The 24299-nt window shown below is 38.8% G+C and overlaps 3 protein-coding genes across 9 annotated transcripts in view; 1 reads left to right on the forward strand and 2 right to left on the reverse strand.

Annotated features, from left to right (window-relative positions):
• LOC111870348 (zinc finger protein 93) overlaps nucleotides 1-7182 on the reverse strand; it is a 31159-nt gene extending 23977 nt beyond the window's left edge. For 2 of the 6 annotated variants that reach the window (XM_023862550.2, XM_023862555.2), the window contains exons 1-3: nucleotides 7099-7182; nucleotides 5990-6304; nucleotides 121-1053 (exon numbers count right to left, since the gene is read on the reverse strand). In XM_023862550.2, coding sequence (XP_023718318.1) covers nucleotides 121-1053; nucleotides 5990-6270 — 1214 coding nt within the window. In that variant the 5' untranslated portion in view covers nucleotides 6271-6304; nucleotides 7099-7182. The other 4 variants (XM_023862554.2, XM_023862553.2, XM_023862551.2 and 1 more) reach the window with 4 other exon arrangements.
• A 2921-nt stretch (nucleotides 7183-10103) lies between these two features.
• On the forward strand, nucleotides 10104-10969 carry LOC111870309. Its single transcript, XM_023862482.1, has 3 exons — nucleotides 10104-10262; nucleotides 10359-10461; nucleotides 10725-10969. Exons 1-3 carry the CDS (start codon nucleotides 10104-10106, stop codon nucleotides 10967-10969), a joined length of 507 nt encoding a protein of 168 aa, XP_023718250.1.
• Nucleotides 10970-14077: 3108 nt separating this feature from the next.
• The window catches only part of LOC111870313 (receptor-type guanylate cyclase Gyc76C), a 263240-nt gene continuing 253018 nt past the window's right edge, over nucleotides 14078-24299 (reverse strand). For both annotated transcript variants that reach the window (XM_023862486.2, XM_023862485.2), the window contains exons 19-20: nucleotides 21224-21625; nucleotides 14078-17210 (exon numbers count right to left, since the gene is read on the reverse strand). In XM_023862486.2, coding sequence (XP_023718254.1) covers nucleotides 16359-17210; nucleotides 21224-21625 — 1254 coding nt within the window. In that variant the 3' untranslated portion in view covers nucleotides 14078-16358. The remainder of the gene's footprint in view (nucleotides 17211-21223; nucleotides 21626-24299) is intronic.

Here is a 24299-nt window from a genome sequence, read left to right on the forward strand (position 1 = left end):
TAATATAACATGTTAGAACATAATTCTGTGAAGCTGCTGGTTTAGAACTAAATATGTTTACTCCAGAAATTTTATTGAGCTACAGGTTAATATGTTAAGAGACTAACTGGCAATACTGACCTCCGGTGACGTTTAAGAAGATCCTGTCGATGAAAACCAAGGCCACAAGTCTCACAGTGGAACTCTCCAAACCGATCATCACCCGTATATGGACCAGAAATATCCGGCTCATCCCGACTTCTTCCAGCATGCTTTGTGCGTGAATGCTCCTTCAAGAGCCCAAGATCCCAGAACATCTCCCCACATGTGTTGCATTCAAATGGGCTGTCTCCAGCATGAACCCTTGCATGTGAAGCAAGTGCTTTCTCACGTGCAAAACCTACACCACAGTGCTGACAAACATACGGCCGACTTTCATCAATAACTGGCCAACGAGGCATGGCAGGTTCTTGTGGCTCCATGCTGGGAGTAGAAGTAGGAGGTGGTTGTGACAATAATTTCACATCTTCATCCACATAACTGTAACTTCCACTACTACTGTTCCCAAGCTTTTTACGCAACAAGGCATTGCTATAGTTGGATCTTTTGAAATCTTTAGAGTTGAGGCTGTCATCCTCCTCCAAATAACTGCCATCTTGTGCTGCAGCAGTAAGATTTTTCCGTTTCTTTGGTGCTGCTGACTGTGCTTTCTTTCTCCTCCCCTTCAGTGAAGCAGTATTGTTATTCCTGTTTGAGTTATTCACTGGAACATCATCCTCATCATCATCACTACCAAGATGTCCAGGTGCATATGCATGGATTTTCATATGGTTCATAAGGTCACATTTGCGAAGATATCGAGCCCCACAGAGGTTGCACCCATACGGACGATCTGTCTGGTGGGCAAACATGTGGTTCATCAGATTTGCTTTCTTACGAAATCGCCGGCTGCAGAAATCACAGGGATATGGGCGCATTGTTGTGTACGCATCTTGATCCTGTGGTAATGGTATCTCGACTTCGTCAGGTTCTGTTGTGGGGTTGCATGCCACCTTTAGTTCCATCAAGTGCTGACTGTATAAAAACAAGCAAAACTAATTATATTTAGGCATTACAAAACCTAACAAATGGAAATTAAACATATTCCAAAACAACATATTTTTGTTTCCCTTTTTTGAAATCCTGCAATGTAGCTTCCAAAATTACAAGACTATGATAACATTTAGTCTGGTTAACTGATTCATGGCTTAACTCCACACAGATGCTAAGGTTATACACAGCACTGTCAACTCACAAAAGAATTAAAACAAGTATAATACATTTCTACGAAAATTAATACAACTTGGATATTGCATATACAAAGCAGTAGTGGTAACCTCAAACTCCCCCCTCCATATGTATCAGAATCTTAGCACATTAACCTTTCAAATAAATGACCTTCTTGAAATTTTAAATAAAACTTAGCAGCCCTCCCATAAGACAAAACTTACACTAGGTAGTAAAACTAAATGCAAAACTTTACACAAATTTTTATTTAATAAAATAATTATACAACAAGATGCTGAAAGTCTCTAAATTATAACCAAAGTATACGGCACAAATAATTTAAATGCTAAAGAATATTAGCATCTGCTTAAAAATCATTCATAGCCTCCATTTAGCTTACTCTTGTATCAGAAGTATAGATTAGAAAGACTTATTAGAGCAAAGAATAAGCTCATGGATGCATAGTTTTCACAGAAAATTACTTTTATTTTGCTTTGATATTCATACCAATATCTGCCATTTGAGAACAGGAGGAATGTCGGGGGATCAACACCCTAAATAGGCAGCAGCACACTACATTGCTGTGGCACTGGTAGTGCAGTTGGATGAGGCACTGTGCTAAAAGCCAGAAGGTTGTGGGTTCAATCTTGATGAGGTCACTGGATTTTTCAAATTGATCTAATCATTCCTGTGGCCTGGGATTGACTCAGCCTCTATCACGAATAAGTACCAGGAATCTACCTGGAGGTACAGGTCTGGCAGACACATAAGGCTGACAAACTGTCTGCTATCTGTGAGCTGACTGTCTACAAAATGTGGGAGCTTCAGTATCTCACGAACCTATGTTACAGGGAGAGCTGTTACACCACATTGCCTTCTATTACAGCATTTACCCACTGTCTATAATTTAAAATAAAAAAGTCCTAAAATGAATGAGAGAAGAAAAGAGGGACAATCAAAAGGCATAAAAACATATTAGGAAACATGGTGAATCCAAATGCCAATTAGAAAAACAATGTTTGGTTTTGGTTCCCCAGAAATCAATTCATTCTATTCATTGTTTAACCTGTTCAACCTGCCACAGTTTATGATACAATGTTCTAGTGGTTACTTTTCAGTAATAACTGGTTGCTACCTTTTCATGACAAGGAGTATGATACAGTCAGAGTATGGATTCCAAAAGGAATTATCAACTGAAGATCCTGTATATAAATTAACCAATGTAATACAGGATGTTCAATCATCGAGGAAACTGGGGAAGTAGCGTCAGTGAGATACAATATTTCTCACAGATTTCTGGTGTAACTGCCGATAGCAGAATGAGTCATCGGCGCTGATAAACGCACACACTCTCACTAGCATAGAGTGGATGGATCATTTCTCTGTGACTATTCCCTCGCATCAGTTTCCATACATGCACACATTTATAAGAATAACTGACTGACCAACAGTCACAATGTGACTTTGACTTTGATTTTTCTTTGACATTCTAGTGAGAGGTGTTAACACGAAAGGACCGACTGTGGAACAACTTGTTCAACATTTTGTGTTATAGTTACGTTGAATTGTGGTTACGTCATTGAGTAGTAAAGTGACGTCACAAGAATATGCCTTGACACCAGTGTTGAAGACAGATTTATACCACCGCCTGAAACCGAACCCCAATCTTCCAGTCGTCCAGCCTGTGGCCTAGATAATATACTGACTGAGTCATGTCAGCTCTGTTACAGTAATATACAAATATTCTGATTATGCTTCTTCATCAATAACATTTATTTAAATATTATGAAAAATATTTATTTACTTTAACATACAATCTCTTGTTGTTTTATGAATTTATTTAAGAATGTATTTATTACCATAATTTTTAGTACAATTCTGAGAGGAGTTATTTATTTGATTTACTGTTGATGCATGTCAGATGTCTCTATGGTTTTTCTTTTTATGTGTGAGTGATGTAACATACATTATTTGATACTGTATTGTTTATTGATAATATCCATTCATATGCATTGTTTTTATAAACTGGATAATTTTATAAGATAAATGGTTAATATGTTTTCATCTAGTATTTAAGTGTTGTTGTTGTCATATTTTATTATGTTAAGTGACTGTGTTGTCTATGTTTTACATCAGGCACGTCCGTGTCAATCGCAGGACGATTGTGGTCGATCTCATAGGCCTATAACGAAATTATACGTGAAAAGCATGTAAATTCACTTGTAATATAATATGATTATATTCAGATTTTGAAGGGAAAATACGTATTAGTCATTCATATTTTTCTGTTCTTATGTGGCTTACATGAAAATTGTTTTACACTTGTGTTAAGTGAACTGTGGGGAAGTCCCTACTCTATCCTTATCACATGAACTCTTATTTCATCACTCGTCATCAGCCACGTGTGTTCTGATGCGAGAGTGATCAACAGAACGTGTGATTCACTTCATTCCCTCCCTCCAGTCAACTGTGAATCCCCATTCGTTGAACTAGTAACTGAGACTTATTATTATATTAGCTGTTAGTGGAGATTTGTCACCTTACTGTGCATTAAACAAATATAGAGTTTGGGGATGAGCTCAGTGTAATCAAAGGGACAGTAAGTGCTCTGCTCACATTATTTTATTAATTTCAAAAGTGTCTGTGTGCGTGTGCATGTGTCAAATAAAACAATTACCTCAATATAGAGGAAAATGCAACGCCTCAGTATCCTTGCCAGAAAAAGTGTAATCTGGAACGTCATTATAATGCTTACCATAGCAATTAGTATGATGCTGATTTTCCACCCAAAAGTGAAATTCGTAAACATAAGCTCAAAGAACTTAAATCGAAATTAGGTGCTCAACAACAGTTGATGGCAAAACCAAGGTCACTTTCTAACAATGCTACCAAATCATCCTTCAAGGTCAGAAATCTGATCGTTAAAAAATGCAAACCTTTCAGTGAAGGGGAATTTGTAAAAGAGTGTTTTCTTGAAATAGGTGATAATCTTTTTGAAGGATTTAAAAATAAGAAAGAGATCATAGCTACTATTCAAGATCTTCAATTATCAAGGAACACCACTGTGTGGCAAATATAAATGATCTGTGTGGAAACATGACTGAACAGTTGTTGAAAGATGTTTCCAAGTGTGTTACTTTCTCCCTCCAACTGGATGAATCTACAGACATCAGGGACACAGACCAGTTACTAGTTACTTTTACAACAAATATCATGTGTCATGTTATTTTTACCAACATTTTTGCTTAAAGTGAGGTATGACGATAGGAGGAGGTGGTAGATCACTGGCAGTTTTGACACTAAAAAGTCGATGACAAACTGCTTGAAGTCGGACATGCCTGTTTTATATTATGTTATTTTTACTTGTTCCAGTGATTGTTTGGAACATCTGTTTTGATTTTTGACACATTATAATGTGGAACAAGTAAAAATAACATAATATAAAATATATAATTATATATCCAGTGGTGTGTGAACTTGTTTCTCACCCTGTAATTGGATCTACTTGAATATTAGGATAAATTAAATTAAATTACCATGGGAAATATCCAGAATTTTCATAACAAGGATAATGGGAAGACGGAACAGGACAGAGAGCCACAGTAAGGCAGACAGCTATTTTCCTCTTCACAATGCCTATGATCCCTGACTGAGCTTTATCTCCTCTCCCTCCCCCATGAACCTGAATGACCATTTCCTTGCAGCCTGCCTGTCCAATCAACTAGTTCCTCATCATACACATTTCAATATGTGGACAGAGGCTGCAGGTTCAGCCAAAATGTTGGCATCTGCCCAAAGGACTATATGGTGTCACAACACAGATAATTGTGATCTGAAAAGTCAACACTGCATTCATTAAGAAAATAAAAAAAGGAGTATGACAAATTCATTGTATTCTTGCTATCATTCAGTTTAGAATCTCCAGAATATTTTGTCTTCCCATTCACTGTCTATCTGTGTAAAGAATACATTTTCAAAATAATAATTTTATCCATTGTTTCGTATGGTTGTAAATCCTGGTCTCTCATACTAGAGGGAGAATATAGGCTTGGGTGCTTTGAGAACAGGTACTCATAAGAAAATGTGGTCTTAAGAGATATGAAGTAACAGAAGACTGGTGAAAATTGCATGAGGAGCTTCATTATTTATGCTCCTCACAAAATATTATTAAGACATTCATATCAAAAAGAATCTGATAGGTGAGCGATTTTGCATGCATGGGAGAGAAGAGAAATACAATGTACAAAGTTTTGGTCAGAACACTTGAAGCACAAATCATTTGGAAGACCTATGAACAGACAGGATAATATGGATCTTAAACAAACAGGATAGGTGGCCGGTATTGATTAATCTGACTTAGAATATAGATCAGTGGTGGGCTCTTGTAAACATGGTTATAAAGCTTCATAGTCCATAAACTGGAATATATTTGAGTAGATGAGCAATTATTTGCTTCTCAAGGACTCTGCTTCATAGAGTCAACTGGTCATGTGGAACAGATTGTGACTGTATTTTGAAAAATCTTAAGGATATGTCTTATCAGCACTAAAATAAAAATAATTAAAAGCTGGTACTTTTAACTCAGTTCTGTAGGTTACACATGGTCACAAAAATTCACTGAAAAAAAAAGTGTTTCTTGAGAACATGTATGCAGGCTGCTTGGACATGGAACGACTCATATAATTTCATTCGAGACAGTAGTGCCTTTAGATACTAGAAATACTAGAACTCAAGATTTTCCTACCTTTCTTCATCTAATGGCTGTCCATTATCCCATGTTTCACTTATCACTTCTTCCTCAGTAACTTGGATATCCAAAAAATCCTGTTCAGGGAAATACTCCACTATTTCATTATCCTGTTGCTGAGGCACACTGGAGATGACAACGATATTAGGAAACATCACACAGTCATTTCCTACACCACAAACTACTTCACCATCTGCTGCACCTGGAGTTCCCCAGTTAGCATTATTGGAACTATGTACCATATCTGGCACCTCTGTTCCTTCAGATGACTGCGCCATTTCATATGTGTGTGATCTGTGTTTTCGACATTATCTGTAATATTAATGATCATGCTGAAGGTTAGCACAAAACTGTTCACACTCTTACATGGTATCTAATAATTCAACAAAAATCGAATCAGCAGTGAGAAGTTAGGCATGACAGAAACACTTCTCAAGCATTACCAAACTCAGAAAATAAATGCATTAACCTTTATCACATGTTTTAATGGCCACACACCCAGAACATCCTTTTACTCATTTTCATTATTTCTAGATTTTCAAAAATACTATCACTTTAACATCAACTTCAACTCATTTTACCAATACGTATATTATGTATGTTTGTTGAGCAGAATACTTCAAATCAACAGAAACCTAACACAACAAACATTTTTCAGAAGTCTGTCGTATATTCTTCCGTTTTTTCTTTAACTATTTCGAATATATGCTCTATCAATATTAACCTCTCCGATCAACAATTCAACATAAACTCGCCATTAATTACTACGACATACAAAATTCGTTCTTGTATAAATTACTTTACGCTATAATCATTGGCCTCAATAAATGGTACGTCCCAAGTATACCACAAGGGTGGTTCAGCAGGATTACACTACAATGAAGTTATTCCTAACCTTTGTTTACCGAATATGGGAACTGAGTGACTCCATTTGGTACTTGTTTAACCTAAGCTGAAAACGAAGGCACTGAGATAGTAACGGCGCACATAATTCACCTCAATAAGATAGCCATAACAATAAAATAAGAACACGAAAATTCCATGCTATTATATGACACAATTATCCAATTAACAATATAACTTAATGTGCTTCAAAACATACAAACCTAACCAAATTTTACCGTGAACAGCGTCAGCTTTCCATTGTTTTTGTGAACACCATTCAACTATCTTCACAGAGTTCGCCAGACGTGTTGCATTCAGTAATCAGTGTCTACTTAATTAGGTTTCATGATACAGAACCTTGACGTATAATGTATATAGAAAAATCAACTCCTCCAATTTCTAATATGCATAGAGCCGTATTTGCCTATTGCTTGAGTACAGACGACAATTAGGGCAGGCACATACCACGGAAAGTGGCAACCGCAATTCAGAGAATCGTTATCAGCCTGAGTTGATCACATGTTAGTAAACAGAGCAGCACATATTGAGGAAACGGCTACGCAACTCGCGGAAAACTAAATTTCAAGGCAACGGAGCATGCGAGTCTTGTCACAATTGTGTTGCCGTGTGGTTTCTTAGTATCAACTGTGCTCTGACGCGCTTCAGTGATTCGTTTGTTTGTTAATACATATTTTCAATGGTTTAATCCTATTGTGTGTCACCGTCAACACAGCAAATAGGTATTCAGTTTTATTTTGATCGTATAAAGATCGGGCATATAAGACCATCATCAGGCAGTTGTACGTATAGGCATTGAAATATCGATATGGATCCTTATTGGTGCAAAACGTCGTGTTATATATTCATTCATTCATTTATTGTATATTCCATAAATCCATATACATAGATATAGAACCAGTCACATAGTTAATATAGTACAATACAATTATAAATATATATGTACAGCTTAAATCATTATAATAGATAAAAAACATGTGTTAAATTTACAGTCTTAACATCACTATACATAAAATTATGCAATATTAAAATTGTTTATGTTATTATCCTTATTTCTAGGCAAATTTGTTACTAAAGTATTCATCACATGTATAAAAAGAGTTTTGCAATAAAAATGTTGTCAACTGAATTTTAAAAATTTTCAAGTCATTAGACATAGATTTGATTTTTGGTGGCAATGATTAAAGATCTTTACCCCCATGTAACATATTCCTGACATAAAACTCTTGCCTCAAGTTTATGTTATAATAAAGTAGCAAATACATAAATAAGATAAAAGACAAATGTAAAGGTATATCGTACACCAAATTATAATGTGCTGAAATGCTATAAAATATTAAAAGTATATTATATATTAAAAATGTTAAAAATGTAAAAAGTTTTTTGATGATAGGTTAAGAATTGTATGCCAACTTAAATTTCTTAAGTTTCACTGATACAATGTAGAAAATTGGGCATGTATGTTGTTTGTAGGTCTTATTGTAGAAGCTTTCTACTGTGGGGTCGTTACTAATGTTCACCACATGCGCTTGCTGTTTGCCCTGATTCGCCCTCACTGTTCGTTACACCGCGAGTGTGCCGGCAGATTTTCGCTCCTCTGTAGTAGGCGGCAGCCGAGTTTGTTGGCCGATCGCAGTGCAGTAGTTGCCGGATGTTGCCTGGTCTCTGTGTGGCAGTTGCCGGAAGTCGCCTGGTCACAGAGCATGGTTGCTGGAAGACGTTTGGTCGCGGAGCACAGTCGCGTTGCAACTGATGGTCAGTCAGTCTGTCTGTCTTGGTGTCAAGCACCAGCTGGGGCTCATGACCAGATATTTCTTTTGAATGAAAGTTACTGTCTTGTCCATGTGTAGCGCCCCCTCTGACGAGAGGTCGGGTCTGTCATTTGTTAAGTCAGTCTGTATTTACAATGTACAATACACACTTATTTCTTATTTAAATGTACAATATATACACGGCCTCTGCCAGTCCAGGCTAGGTACAGCAGATTATGCCCTTATATATATATATATATTTATTTCCTAGTAGTATTAGCTACCACGGCAGTCTAGTCACTTGAACGGTCGTATGCCTGACCACCGCCAAGTTTAAGCCTCTTATACTGATGATTGCGAAGTCAAAGTCAAAGTCATGTTATAACTGACGGTCAGTTAGTCTGTCTTGGTGTCGAGCCCCAGCTGGGGCTCATGACCAGATGTTTTCTTCTTTGTGAAAGTTGCTGTCCTGTCCATTTGGGGCGCCCTCTCTGACGAGAGGTNACAGACCGGTGTGCGCCTTGGAAAATTGCCAATCGTGCGGAGAAATTGCGAGCTTTGGGCTTCGCCTTTTATACCATGCGTGATGGAAGAGCGAAACTTGCAGTTGCGATTGTGAGCGCTGATTGGCTAGAGAGCGAGTGCTGTATAAATATGAGAGCTGACAGCAATGTGCAGCATCGACACCAAGACAGACTGGATTATGGTGACGGTTTTTTTTTTTTTTTTAGTAGACACANGCGATGGATGTGCTGTAGTGTGCGGTTGGAAAGTGGTGGAATTTACATTCGGAGGTTCATCGACTGATTGTCAGTTCGACTATTGGTGGTGTGCGATCAGTGCAAAGGAGATATTTGCTGGTAGTTATGCATGCTCTTACTGATCAGCTCTGAAATTTTGCAGTCCTTGTTTGTAAAAATTTTTTAAGATTTTGCTTGAGGCTTGTGTTTCGTGCCATGCCAGACATGGCGGGCACCTCGGTGCCTGGCTACCATGCATACTGGGCAAAAGAAGAGCCTCACTATAGGCAGAATACAAGGAAAACGTAAAATATCCTGAAGCAGATGAACATTACAGGAGACTGTTTAAAATCATTTGTGACATTGAGGATGTGGCCAGCTTCACACCCGCCACAATTGGGGAAAGTGTCGAGTGGGCGGCAATAGTAAATGCCACTGAAGAAAACAGAGAGAGCTACTGCAAGGCTCTCACGGGCAAGAACTGTCCTATTCAGTGACTTCAGTGATTGAGGCTAGCTCCTTCTAACGGACCCAACAGAATAGGTGTTTTCCTTCACCTGAGGACAGAAACAGATCCAGTTTCCAAAACGTCGTGTTTTTATTAGTTATCTTAAAAACCAGGACAGTGGATAGAGTCCAAAAACCCAATATATCAGAAAGAACAATGTTCTGTATTTCATTAGTGAAGGTGTGAAACCGATTGAAGTTCATCGAAGGATGAAGGTTCAGTATGGTTATCCATGCTTGTCACAGCAGCAGGCATACGAGTGGAGTAGGAAATTCAGAAATAGTGTGACATCTGTGGCAGATGCTTCTCGCCCGGGTCAGGCATACAGAGTTGTGACCCCTGAGTCTATTGCAGCAGTTGAAGCCCTAGTGATGGAGAATTGCTGAGTGTCGGTGGATGATATAGCCAAAGTTCTTAACATGAGTCACAGATCAGCACACCATGTCATTCATGATGTGCTCCAGTTTCACAAAGTGTCTGCAAGGTGGGGGCCACAGCAGCTGACTCCAGAATTCAAACGACGTGTTCACATGTGTGAAGAACTTCTGCAGTGCCTTGAAGCAGAAGGTGATGGCTTCCTTTGGAGAATCGTTACTGGTGATGAAACTTGGATGTACTACCACCAACCGGAAACAAAGAGAACGAGCAAGGAATGGAATATTCCTCATCACCAAAACCCAAGAAGTTCCAGACACAGCCATCTGCAGGGAAGATTATGCTGACTCTTTTGGGATGAACGATGCGTACTCTTGGAGCACTACACGCCTGGGGAAACACTATCACCAGTGCCTCATATTCAGATCTCTTGAAGAATCATCTTTGACCTGCAGTCAGATCAAAGCGATGTGGACTTTTGACTAGAGGTGTCCTTTTGCAACATGACAATGCTCAGTCCCATACTACCCGTGCAACAGTTGCAGCAGTCCAAGACTTGCACTTTGAGTGTCTTCCACATCTGCCATACTCACCAGACCTAACCCCAAGTGATTACCACATGTTTGGGCCACTCAAAGAGGTGATGGGAGGAAAGAGGTTCCGTTCTGATGAAGAGGTACAGCAGGCAGTGCATGAGTGATTGCGCAGACAACCACAAGATATTTTTTCTAGAGGAATCCATACACTTTGTAAACACTGGAGGGCCTGTATTGAACGAAATGGAGACTACGTAGAAAAATGATATAGTTGGGTACCGCTTTCATTTGACTCACCCCTGTATATCAGTCACAAAAGATATTCTGTGTTCTGTATGTGCACATCTTGCTGACCTCTGAAGATGCCCATTACAACATGGTCAGATACATCTGGCTGCAGCAGAAAACCTAGAGAGAAGTGAATTGATTAAACGGGCTTTTGACTTTGGAACTGGAGGAAAACAAATAGACATGTTACATGTACACTCACATCTTATTTCAGTTCAACACATATTCTCATACATTTTCAGATATGGACACAACAAATATAATATTCATTATTTACATATATGATGATGATTTATATGATAACTTGGCACCTATAATATTTTAATTAACACCTACATTTCTTTCACAGCCATCCAGACAATCTGCCTGATCACTTCTTTCTTTGTTTTCACTCCGTCTCAGCTTGAGCTGACAAGTTCAGCCCCAATGGAAAACTGTTGTTTCAAACTCATGTTAAATATAAAACATATTGGCACATAATATATTCATAATAGTAAAACTTTCACTTTGAAAATTAAAAGTTAGTGATATCACAAAGAACTACATGTGTTCGATGTCTGCCCTCAACTGAAATGTACACGTATTCAGTTATGTTTATTCTTTGGAAGGTAGCACCATTTGGACCCTTCCTTCACACTTGCTGTGTGGTCTGTTACCCTTACCATCAACTGTAGGTACATGGCAACACATATCACATAAAGGTAACTGAAACATTTTGAAATTTTCAAATCAGTGTAATTTATATATATGAAAAAGACATCCTACATTCAAATTGCTGATGGGTAAAAGTCTGCCTTACAGTTTGAATATAAAAGCTGTCACAACTGTATCATCAAAAGCACAAATCAGTGAAAAAACAGTGATCATGCTTCCTCATATATGCTTAACAGATCACATTGTACGATCATTTTCATGAAGATACCAACTATGCAGTTTTACTTAAGGAGATGGTCTCTCTAATACCTCTGGTAGATGGGGGAAGCATTATAGATACCTCTCAGCTAGCAGAGCCGGTCTCGCTGGCTGGGCAGGACTGATGGTAAGCACCAGTACCGGTAGGATATAGAGACTGGTAGAAATCATAGAGGGAAGCACAATGGACCAATACAGGTCTCAGTGCATGGGGAAACCCACCCTCTCCAATAACTTACTAACTAATGAGATGGTCTCCATAAACTGCTATAATTTAATGATAATTGTTACAGCTGTTTTCAAGGAAATCATAATTTTGTGTTTGGGGGCCTGTATTTTTGGAGTTAGAATGTCCATATTTTATTGTGCACTGACATACAATGGATAAACTCATTAACACCATAAATGAACTAAATTTCTAAACTATTGAGGTGCCCATACATATAAACTCAAGGACAGCACTCCAGAAACCATATCTTTGTATTCAAGGGGGCTGAATATGTGTAAATATATCCAAATATCAAGATCAGTTTTCTCATGATAACAAACTTTCCCATACTATGTATATGAGAAAGTGAAAACAAATGGTAATCTTTAACATTCACAGAATTAATAATACAATATGTGTCGCACAGTCATCCTTAAGCAGCCAGCAGTTATTCAGGCTTTCAAAAAACTTTCTATTATAGATTCCATTACAGAAGCATAGCAGGGAGAGATTCACAGAAGTTTCAACAGTCATAACCCTTTACATGCCATATATCGACTAGACAGGCTCTGGGTACCACTAAAGCTGAAGAAATTTGCTCATTGGTGATCAATTACCACAGAATTTCTGTCAACATGTGGCATCAATGTGATGTACTGATGCTTAGAGAAAAGGAAAGGCCTTTTGTACAAAATATTTCTCTTGCTGAATCATGGAGCAGCCCTAGAACTCTTAGTAGGCAGTTCTGTGGCAGGGCTTGGCAGTCAAAGGGTCAAATAAGAGAAGAACATTTACGATAGATAAGATGTAAGATGTAAGACATGAATTTGCTCATCACATTGGCACGCCTTAACATATACAGTTAACAGTTACAGTGGTCTTGTAAACACCAGTGGAGCATCACTGCGTGCTCTTCAAACTACAAGAGATTTCTTCTCTTGAGATGTTAATACCGTGTTCAAAAATAAACAGGATGGTTTTTAGAAAATGGACAAGACGATGGATAATGTCCAAAAACATAATACTTGTAGCAATATACCATCGTCACGAACTTTCAGATCTTGTTTGCCATACAGAATGCTGAAAAGTCAACAAATGTTTCAGAGGTACATATAGGCTCTGTCTTCAGGGTAAAAAAAAATAAGCAAAGCAAGAAACCAGAATGAAGGAGGTAGCAGAGCCAAGCTCTGCTTGCTGCCTGTCATGAGGGCCATGAAGCAGATGGCACAGCCAACCTCTGCTTGTCACATGATTCGTGCAGCTTTATTCCTTGGATTATTCTCTGAGCCTGAAGGCAGAGCGAGAATGTTCCTCTGAAATGTAACCCAACAGACTTACATGGTGTTATATACCAGAAGTAAAACTTCATAACCATTGCTGCAAGAAACTCAAATCCTACAGAGGTCATATACTTTCACAGGGAAGTGCACCTCTTGTGGCCTCGGTTTATGACATACCAGTCTGTTTAGCCTAACTTAGGTGTCCTCTAAAATTGCACACAAATGTTTACCTTACTGTCTTCATATTACATATTGTCAGTATTAGTAAGACTATGGCAGAAATGAAATAGTGAACTGCAGAATTTATATTTTGAAACAATACACCTAAGTCAGAATTGTCACTTTGATGCAATTAAAATGTATTGATTGAGTTCAGACAGTAAACAACCACAATTAAGGAGAAACCTCAATTCTCCTATCCCTTTCAACACATACTTAGCTAGCAAAAACATCGTTTATTATAACAAATAAATTGGATTTCATTTGTATTCATGAACTGACAAGCCAAATAGCTTCATGTAGACTGTGAAGGGTTCCGACAATGGTGTATAACACTCAGAATTACTGGTATTCTATAAAGCTACTTTGCTAGTTTTTCGACTACTGGATGATGGACAAAGTCCAAGAACCTCATAATTCCAAGTGCAAACAGCTTCAGTTATTAAAGGAAATCAAAAGAATATTTTCAGTTCTTGTTTATAGCATAGAAAGGGTTAATAATATGCCAGTACAACATGCAGCATCACTGCACTTCCCAGTTTCTTTCTTTTCAGATATATTATTATCGTGGGGCATATGAAGTCAATGACAAGGCACCCAAACAACAAAAATTTGAATCTGAAATGAGGGAAACCATAGCGATGTTTCTATAGCTTCAGCAGTTAGTACTGATAGTTCACAGTTTTGATTCTTAGAAAAAAAAGTGCATCTCTTTTCCTTCTGATATTTACAGAATACACTTACAATAGCATCTGCTTAAAATATGTAACTATCATGGACATGTGCAGTATGGTATACAGTAAAAAGTGACAACAGGACCACATAAAGAAATGTCACATGGTGAGACTTACATTACAAAATATGCATGCACTTGCTCGTTATCTCTCTCCACTTTGTAATGGAGCCATACACAGATTGAAAAACAGGTCATTATGAAGAGTATGATCTGGGTTATTATGCCACGTAGTTCAGCAGAAGTCCACCTATGTTCCTCAAAAATCTATGTAGATTTCTACTAACTACATAGTGTTACAGCCCAGATCTTACCCTTCACAGTCACCACTGTGAGAACCTCAAATCCAACACAACAGCAAGGTTGGTCTCCATAGCCTTCTGTAATTAAACTGCATACAGGTTCATTGAAGAACTGATGGCAGATTCATTCATATGAACTGCATGACTTTCCACATATCAGGGGGATTTCTTCCTGATATCTTTTCATGATCAAGAGGCCCTGAGGTAAACAATGCAGAGGAGTCTGGGAATGGCAGATCACACCAAAGTTACTGTTTAGAAGGTAACAATGACAGTTGTCATAGCAGAAGAGGTAACCTAATAGGTTTTCATCAAATTTAGTGACGTTAAAACTGATTCCCTTTGGCGGTAATGAATCAGAATTGTAAATGAGAGAAAACAAAAGTGAGTAGGATGCAAGGCCATTTCAGATTGTTGTCCTGGGCAGATGCTTATACAATTTAGCTATCATTCTGGGGCCACACACAACTTTGGTTGTGTGATAATTCTTCTCTGTCATGCAACATTAACTCATTTGTTTAAGACATCTTTCAGCCTTCACGCAGCCATCATTAAGTATACTAATTGTATGACATCGTTTTCACTGTATTTTGCTCATGTTGAGAGAAGCTTAATTAATTATTATTAACTAATGCTTGAATTAATGAAAAGACTGGCATTATCAATTAAATCCTACATTATTTCTCAAAAACTGCTGCAACCTATTGTATACATTGTGTCTCAGCACTGTCTTGGTATTATCTCTTCATGGTCTTTGTTTTATGGGGTGTTTGTGGTTGACGCATGGAGACTTTATGGAAATAACATCTTCATTCTGATACAGCTATATTGAGACACAATATGCACAGTGGGTTACAAAAAAATGTTCAAGCTCCAAGAAATAACATTTGGACTATTAACACTATGATGCACAATAGATCACTGTGGTCATGGTGCAAAGGGCCAAGAAGGCCCACCCCTTATACATTCATTCATTAACACATTCACTCCCACATTCGACCAGTGGTCAGATAAGCATTCCCGTATGTAATTATGGTATCTGACTTAGGGCAGACAGCAACATGTGCAAACAGATTCCTGTCTGTCATAGTTCATGAGTAGAGGCATTTCTGGATTTTGCTAATCAATGAATGCATTAAAAGTATGACATTTAAAAACCCTGGGCTGGGTATTTAAATTGCCCACTGAGAGGCCAGTAGCAAACTTGTTAACACCAGTATTTTAACTAAGACATTAATTAAGCTATTCTTAAAATAATCAAAATACAGTGACACAACTCACATCACAGAATTGGCACATTTGATGACGGCCATGTGACGCAGAAACATGATGTGAACAAAGTGGTGAATGCAACACGGAGAACAACAATGAAAGCTGCAGAAAAATATGGTCTACATAATAAAATTAACTATTTACTGCAACAGGACGCTGAAATATAATATTAGGGACTTAAAATTCAATTATATTTTGGCCATACTAATGAAGTTACATCACAAAATCTTGTGTCTCCATCGCTGCCACAGCCAGTGACCAGTGAACCCTTCCTCAGACTGCACAACGCTGTACCTGCCAGTGGATCTATTTTCTGATTAAGTGACCCTGATGCACACATCACACGATGCTCTCTTTTTCTGACTGCAGATCACCATAGCCATGGCCATGAATCCCTTTCCTCAGAGAAGCATCATTAGCACGTAGTCCATTGCCACTGAAGAGATCAGCCAGCCAGCTACGAAGAGACCCCCGTGCTAATGCTGCTTTTTTGCCTCCTTCTCCTGCCACTACAACTGCTGAATCTGACCCTGGAACTTCTTCAAGTGAATGCCATCGTTTGGCTGGCTTGAAATCTGGGAATGCTTCTTGCTGTACGATATGAAAATTGTTAATGTCATTTCCCAAGAGTGGTGCCCGCACATCTTCAGCACTAACGTCTCCTCTAGCAGGAAGTATGTCACCATTAGGATGATTATTATTTATAAGGTGTCTACTGTCAATGGACGCAGGAAATTTACCCCCACTGCTGCCCACACAGTTTTCCAGTGAATGTGAGCTCCTCTTTGGGATCTGAAGGGTCAGTCGAGAGGATGGGTTCAAATGTCCATCAGGAAATGGATCCAGTGACCGGAACTCTCGTATTACTCGGTGATGTCTTGGTGGAGATAAGTGCTCCAGGGAAGTACTTTCTGCTGCACTGGCATCCAGAGTGGTCCGTGATGCAACTGAAGTGGGGGTATCAGCTGGTGGGGGAGGCGATGCAGGAACACGTAAACGTCCTCCACGTGTTGCTGGGCTGGAGTTGTGAAGGGAGGATGTGCTGTCTTGAGCATCTGTTCCTCCAGTACCCCGTGGGACACTGGACTGGCGACGACTGCCTCCGCATATCGATGCCTGTCTAGAGTCTGCATTCAGTTTAGGGCTTCGTCGAGGTCGGCAAAACAATGGTGGGAGTTCTGCAAGATCAACCTGCAAGTAAGATTTAACAGTTACAGCTTCATACAATACTGACAGATATATTATCTTCTATCTGGGGAATGTGGTAGCATAGTTGATTGAGGCATTATGCTGCAAGCTGGAAGGTTGAAAATTCAATTCCCGATGAGGTCACTGGATTTTTCAATTGACCTAACCCTTCCAGCCACAATGTGACCCTGGGGTTGACTCAGCCTCTAACAAAAACGAGTACCAGGGATTTTCCTGGGAGTAGAGGGCAGCTGGCACATAAGGCTGACCTCACCACTGACTGTCTAGAAAATGTGGGGGCCTTGATGTCTCACAACCCTATGGGCCTCCAGAGCCTTTACCTTGTCTTCTATCTGTGCTTCAAGAGACAGGCCATTTAAATTCCCATAATGGCAGCAGGCCGGAGTTAATTTAAATGCCCACCATTGTAGAGTGTTAAAAATTGTAAGCATGTTACTGAAAATGCTGTGATTTCTACAATTTTTGTGATAAACAAACGAAATAAACGCTGCTTTTATCTAGAAAGAATATAGAATCAGATATTGTAATTTACAGATTTTAAAATCTGTAAAAATTGTTACACTGATTCCAAAAAAGAAATTTTCCCAGTTTCGAGCGTCTGTCCACAAATATGCATACAGTTTCTGCACAAAACGTTTCTGCAGTATAAATGCATGCTGCTGACATCCTGTCTTACTATGTCTTACCTGGCAAAAGGGGTGGAAGTTTATGTTTGTACTGCACATTCTCCAGTCATGTCCGAACATTTCTTTATGCACGAGTGTGGTCGGAGTCTTATCGTACTATGTCCTTCAGAAACTCTGACTGTGTACATCTTGGACTAGCCACACAGAGGTACTGTTCTCGGAATAGCCCCGCATTTCCCCCTTGCTTCCTCGCCACTTTCAGAGTCGTCTGTACCGCATTCTGAATCGGTGTCATTTATCAGCTGCCTCTCAATTTCGGCTTCTTCCATGCGAAATGAGGCCATGGTGGATAGTTGAAATTGCGATGTTTTATAAGCGTTACTATTAGAGGAGGCCACTCGACATCACTGGCCGACTTCCTCTAATACGAGACTGAGGTGTCGTGTCTGCTCTTCGCGTGGGAAATGGAGTTACATCCGGACAAAGTGCATGAATTGCGACGTCGGACTCTGAATTCAGTTAGATGATGCAGGAGGGAAGACTGTCTACTTATAAAACGGGTGCCCAAAAATAATGTAAGTAGAACAAGAATTCCTGTCTTAAAATTACATTTTAAAACACTGTGTGCACGCATGGACTGCACATACCCATACGGTGTCACTAGGCTCTTAAAGGCTATACTTCTGTGAGGGGTTGTCCTAATAATTGCTCCTCTCTTTCAGAATTCTGAAATAGCATGTTTACTTATGAGTGGAATGTGGAGACAGCGTTTTCTTCAGGTCCTCAAACTCCCCTCTCCCCCACGGTTATTTTCCTACTCAACTTTAACCAAATGACTGCTGTTAAGGAACAATGTATTAAAAACAATGATGGGGTTTCGGGGTCTTTGTCACAAAATACGCAAAAGGCATAACACCGGATGTTGTACCTTTACATTCCTCCAAAATAAACTGTTTCATGAGCAGCCATCAGCAAGACTGCACCACCACTGCACATCTTGGTGCATATTTTCTGGGAAGATTGGCAAGGGTGGCTAAATTGTGTGGCCACCTAGAAGCCCTGATTTGACACCATTTGATTTTTTCTTTTGGAGCTATGTAAAGAATTATGTTTATTTGGACAGAATTTGAGACCTGTATCATTTGGAAGCAAGAACAACAGAAGCTGCTGAGCACATAACAGCTAGCTACAGCATGTATGACAGAAGTAGAACAGCAACTGGACATATGCATGGTCATAAATGGTGGACATGTTGAAATGTACTAATTATGTTCAAAAGTATTTGAGGTACACTTTAAAATAAAATATTAATCCCTTGAATATGTTTATCATTTTCTAAATTTTGACTCTTGGAACATCATTTTTTTGGTCAAACTTGGCATGTAAGGGGCTGAATAAGATACACAAGTCAATGAAATTAATAACTGGAGAACAGTCAGGTTGCCTGTAGTTCAGAAAAAATGAACAGGCATTTGAAAAAGCCCAATGTATCATGGGTACTGGGCAAGAAAGAAACCTGTCTTCATGAGATATTCACTAGACAGGAAATCCAGAGTTTTGAATGTAAGAGAAAGAGAATTAACAAAGTATAAGTTTGATTAAGCGGAGGTACAAGAGGTCTGGTGGAACAAGGATGGCACTAAACCAGCAGATATGTGCATTTCTTTATGGAAATGGAAATCAGAATAAATTAGAGACACAATTTTTCATACATATGGGAAAATTAGCAGTTAACACTTTGCGGACCGCGCACCCTTTAAAAGGTTTTTCACTTTTAAACATGGCGGACCGTTTGCGTGTTACCAGGTTTTTAAAACACGATAAGTTGCAACACACTATACATTGCTCTGGCGCCACCTACATTGCACGTAACCGCCTGCAGATGCGTGATAAGACTCTGGAATGTTTAGTTAGCAGTCAGTAACTTGACCTCGCTGTTTACTTAACAAACTATAAAGGAAAATGCTTTGCCTTCTTCAAGCTGTGTGTATCAGCCAGTAGCTAGTGGGGAGAATGGATCAAGAACAAATTCTCCTCCAATGACCTAGCTGACCTGCCTTGTGAGACGCGTAGTAACGGATTAATTGTCATTCAGACAGTGACGGTGGACAACAAAAATTGTGGCCACAGACAGTAAAAGTGACAGTAGCTCCAACGATAATGTGGGTAATAACATTGCGCGTAGTAACATTGTGGGGAAATCTATTAAAAAAAAACTAAACCCTGATTCAAAATTGAGATACAAATCATTTCTGATGAATGTGGCAAAGGCCTGGGCTACAGTCCAGATGGTGGCAGCAGAACCAGGGTCACACAAAGACTTAGTACGACCAGGCCCATCAACTCCCAGGACCCCCCAGGGCGACTCTTGAGTGATATGCGGAAAAATACCTTCGTGAAAATTGTGAAGAGTGAACATTCCAAGGGGAAGAATACTTCTAGGCAATGCCGTGTTTGCACAGTTCACAAAAAAAGGAGTATGTCTACATTTGCAAGTTCTGTGTAATGCCACTTCACAAAGGGGAAAGTTTCCAAAAATATCACACCCTCAAGCACTTCTAGGAGCATTGGTAAGTGTTCTCCAAAAATTTTAGTTCAAAAAATTAATTAGGAGATTTTATATTAATTTTTAAAGTGAACAGTGCACAAGTTAGGGTAGTATGTTTAAAAATGCCTGTCCCCAGGGTGATTTAAATATTTAAGTCACCGGTCCACGAAGTGTTAAGATGGTAAGAGTTTGTAATTAATTGGATGTACATAATACTAAGACAGTGCTGGTCTGATATTTTTCAAAATGTACATGCCTCAGATGAAGGTAAGACAGCTTTTATGAGGACCCACAGTGTGCATTCAATCAATTCCCTCTAAGTATCACATCAAGATCTCAATGAAAGAGTAAATTTCAGCAGACTACCACACAAAAGCAGATTCTTTTGAGATACGAATACAGAAGCAAATGTTAGGATATGTCAATGCAGGAGTAAGCATTCAGGGTACATGCCCTGAATACATTTTAATTAAAAATTTTGAAAAAGAAAGAACAGACATCTTATAGACATTTTAACTTGAATTAAAGTTTTAAAAAGTGCTAATTTAAAAATCAAATCGACGCGTGTAGATTAACAAAGATTTTATACAATTAGAAAGACTGGTGATTTTAAATTTTAACAAGCAGTGTAACAGCTACGTGAGTGATACACACCTGATGATGGCCATTTAGGGCCGAAACATGTAGTGTGGAGGAGGAAAAAGAAGCAAAAACTACAATAAAATTGTTGCACTTAAGACGGTATTTGTCCATATATATTGTGTGAGTGTAACCGGATGCTGAAATATAATAATATTAATTTTTATTGGGCTTAAACATACTTCACGTTTCTGGATGGCTTTATCTGTTGCTCCCACCAGCCAGAAAGTGTTCACTGTTCCTTTGCCCTTCATCTGGATTGGACCTCTCTCTTCCATGACATAACCCCCAATCTTGTCTAGTGCATCTCTGCACTGTGGACTGATGTGGATCTTAAGGGGTTCCCCATTTGATTCCATGCGACTGGCAGTGTTCACTGTATCTCCAAACAGACAATAGCGAGGCATGGTGAGCCCAACCACACCAGCTACTACTGGTCCTGTGTGGATGCCAATTCGAAGCTTCAGAACTTCATTGGGGCGGTGTGCAATACAATGGTGACGAACACCTTCTAATAAATCTAATGACATCGATGCTATTTCACCAGCATGCCGGTCGCCATTCCTAATGGGAAGACCAGAGACCTGAAAACAGACCAGTTATCAGCTGAAACAGCCAAAAAACAGTAATTCTTACAAAGAAAAAACACAATGTTAACGTTGAATAATCAAACAATAAACATGTGAGTTTTAGTAATTAGACTCACATGTGATGCAATCACCTATAGCCACATGTCACTCAGGAAAACTTTACTGACAAAATACAGATAAAAATACATGGAATTTTGGGAATGTGACAGATTTTTCATAACACTGAGGCATTTACTCCAAACTGTCAGAAAATCAGTTCACCACAATGATGTGTGATCACCTGGGAACATAAAGTTGTTATGATGTAAGTCTGATGTTCATGTACCTTCACCATGCATCTGCACTTATTGGAATTTAATCTGTATTTTATAAGCCAACTTTCAGTCACTAGAATTTCATCAGCAATAAAGGTTATATAGATGATACTTATGAGCACAACATGCATACTGTTCACTAATTCTTCTTTTTAACTTCATAACACTGTCAATATCTGGGGCCATATAACATTGAATGGTACAATGTTTGGTGAATAATGAACTGGGCAGGATGTGTAAGGAAGTGGTGGTCCCCCAATTAAGGTAATACCCTGGCATTTGCCTAGGACTGGGTAAAAACAAAAACCTCACTATAACCACTGTCCCAGGCAAGATTAAAACACAGCACCTCAAGTATATAAGTTCAGAATATTATTGCTTGAGTCATCCTAATCAGTACTACAATTATATAATTAAGCTGTATCAACATGTGGCTACTAGGAGGTTAATTCTGCATTTCTCTTGATTATGGGCTTGGTTGTGGTTTTATAAATAAGAGAATATAATTTATATAGTCATGGCATGCAATGGATATGACTATTTAATACCACCAAGTATACGTGGTACTTTTCACATACGAATGATAGGAGACAAATTAATTCTAGACAATGAGACATTACATGTAGGTAGTCTATTGACACACATATTTCATGATTCTGACTTACTATGCATCAGCTGATATGTAAAAACCTCTGAGAATCCTCTCCTCATGCTGCTGATACTGCCCCAATACTCTGACAGTAGAGCTCAAGTTGAATATTGTTAAAGATTAGGTAATTTAGGATATTCTCTTATGATAAGTTTATGATGTATATGGTTTGTCTGCTTTCGTTAGTGTAGGGAAATTAAGATGGATGGATTGAGCATGTAGCCTGGATGAGGAAAATGGGAAGTGCAGAACTTTGGTTGGGAAAATATTTTATATATACACTTACTTGGAAAATTGTGAAGAAAATATTCAATTGGAGTTTGCAGAAAAATGTTGTGACGATGTAAACTGATGAAGGAAAAAAGTGAATTGCAGGATTTAGTATTACTCACTCATTCACTTCCTGTCTAACTTAAAACTGTTTACAATCTCTCTTTAATTTAAAATAAAATTAAAATCACATCAATTGCTACATGTTTTGGCCTTACTTGGCCATCTTCAGGCAACTGTTCACCTACTGAAACCACTGCACTGTACTAGGTCTTAAATCAATAATTTCCATCCTACTGCATATTATTGTTCACACTAAAAATGTGTTTAAGAATTACACTCTCTCTCCGTTTGGTGTCATTTTCCTTTTGCAGTATCCATGTTTGTGCTCCTTTAGTATATAGTATATATAACGCAAGCACGCACGCACACACACACACATAAGGAAGTCAAAAATTATCTGCACTCTTGTTTTCTAATTTATATACACAAAAGTAGGGGTTGAACAAGTACATAATTTTTGTACATAGTCTCCTTCCTTTTTGATACACTTGGTCCAGTGGTCCACAAGCTTGTGTATTCCCTCCAAGAAGAAGGGTTTTGGTTGGTCGCCCAACCATCTCCTTCCTTGTTGATGCGCTTGGTCCAGCAGTCCACAAGCTTGTGTATTCTCTCCAAGAAGAATGTTTTCGGTTGGTCATGCAACCATTTATGCACTGCTTCCCGCACTTCTTTGTCCATAGAAAACTGATGACCTCGTAAAGCATCTTTGAGCAGTCCAAAGAGATGATAGTCGGAAGGGACGAGATCTGGGCTGTAAGCAGGGTGTTCCAGCACCTCAAAACCCAGATGGTTAATGGTTTCAACTGTCTGGCTGTCCATGTGTGGGTGTGCATTGTCATGCAACAACAACACTTTCTTCAACAATAGGCCTCGGTGTTTGGTGCAAATTTCTGGCTTCAGATTGTTGGCAAGCAAATCACTGTATCTTGTACTGTTCACTGTACACCCTTTTTCCAGGTAGCCTTCCAATATAGGCCCTTTTGAGTCCAAAAAGAACTGTTAGCATCACCTTTCCAGCAGTAGATTGAGTCTTTAATTTCTTCTTTGTTGGTGATCCTGGGTGTTTCCATGCCATACTCTGGCTTTTGGATTCTGGCTCATAGTGATGGACCCACGTTTCATCTCCTGTGACTATTCTGCCCAAAAATTATTTGCCTTCTTTGTTGTAACAGTCGAGTAAGCATTGGCAGATCTCAACACGTTTGTGCTTGTGCTCTGCGGTAAGCTCTCTTGGTACCCATCTCGCACAGACTTTATGGATGCTGAGCTTGTCATGGATGATTCGATAGGCAGAAACATGAATAATCTGCAGAGAACACACTACCTCATCAATGGTAACTTGCTGGCTTGCCAGTACCATCTCTCGAGCTTA

This window comes from Cryptotermes secundus, unplaced genomic scaffold (genome assembly GCF_002891405.2).
Source record: "Cryptotermes secundus unplaced genomic scaffold, Csec_1.0 scaffold391, whole genome shotgun sequence".
NCBI classification, from domain to species: domain Eukaryota; kingdom Metazoa; phylum Arthropoda; class Insecta; order Blattodea; family Kalotermitidae; genus Cryptotermes; species Cryptotermes secundus.

Excerpts from the sequence above, each read along its gene's own strand:
- LOC111870309 (XM_023862482.1), top strand. The coding sequence starts at position 10,104 with ATGAAGGTTCAGTATGGTTATCCATGCTTGTCACAGCAGCAGGCATAC. Across the intron at positions 10,263-10,358 it reads TTGCAGCAGTTGAAGCCCTA|TTTCACAAAGTGTCTGCAAG; the intron begins GTGATGGAGAAT and ends GATGTGCTCCAG. Across the intron at positions 10,462-10,724 it reads GCAGTGCCTTGAAGCAGAAG|TCAGATCAAAGCGATGTGGA; the intron begins GTGATGGCTTCC and ends TTTGACCTGCAG.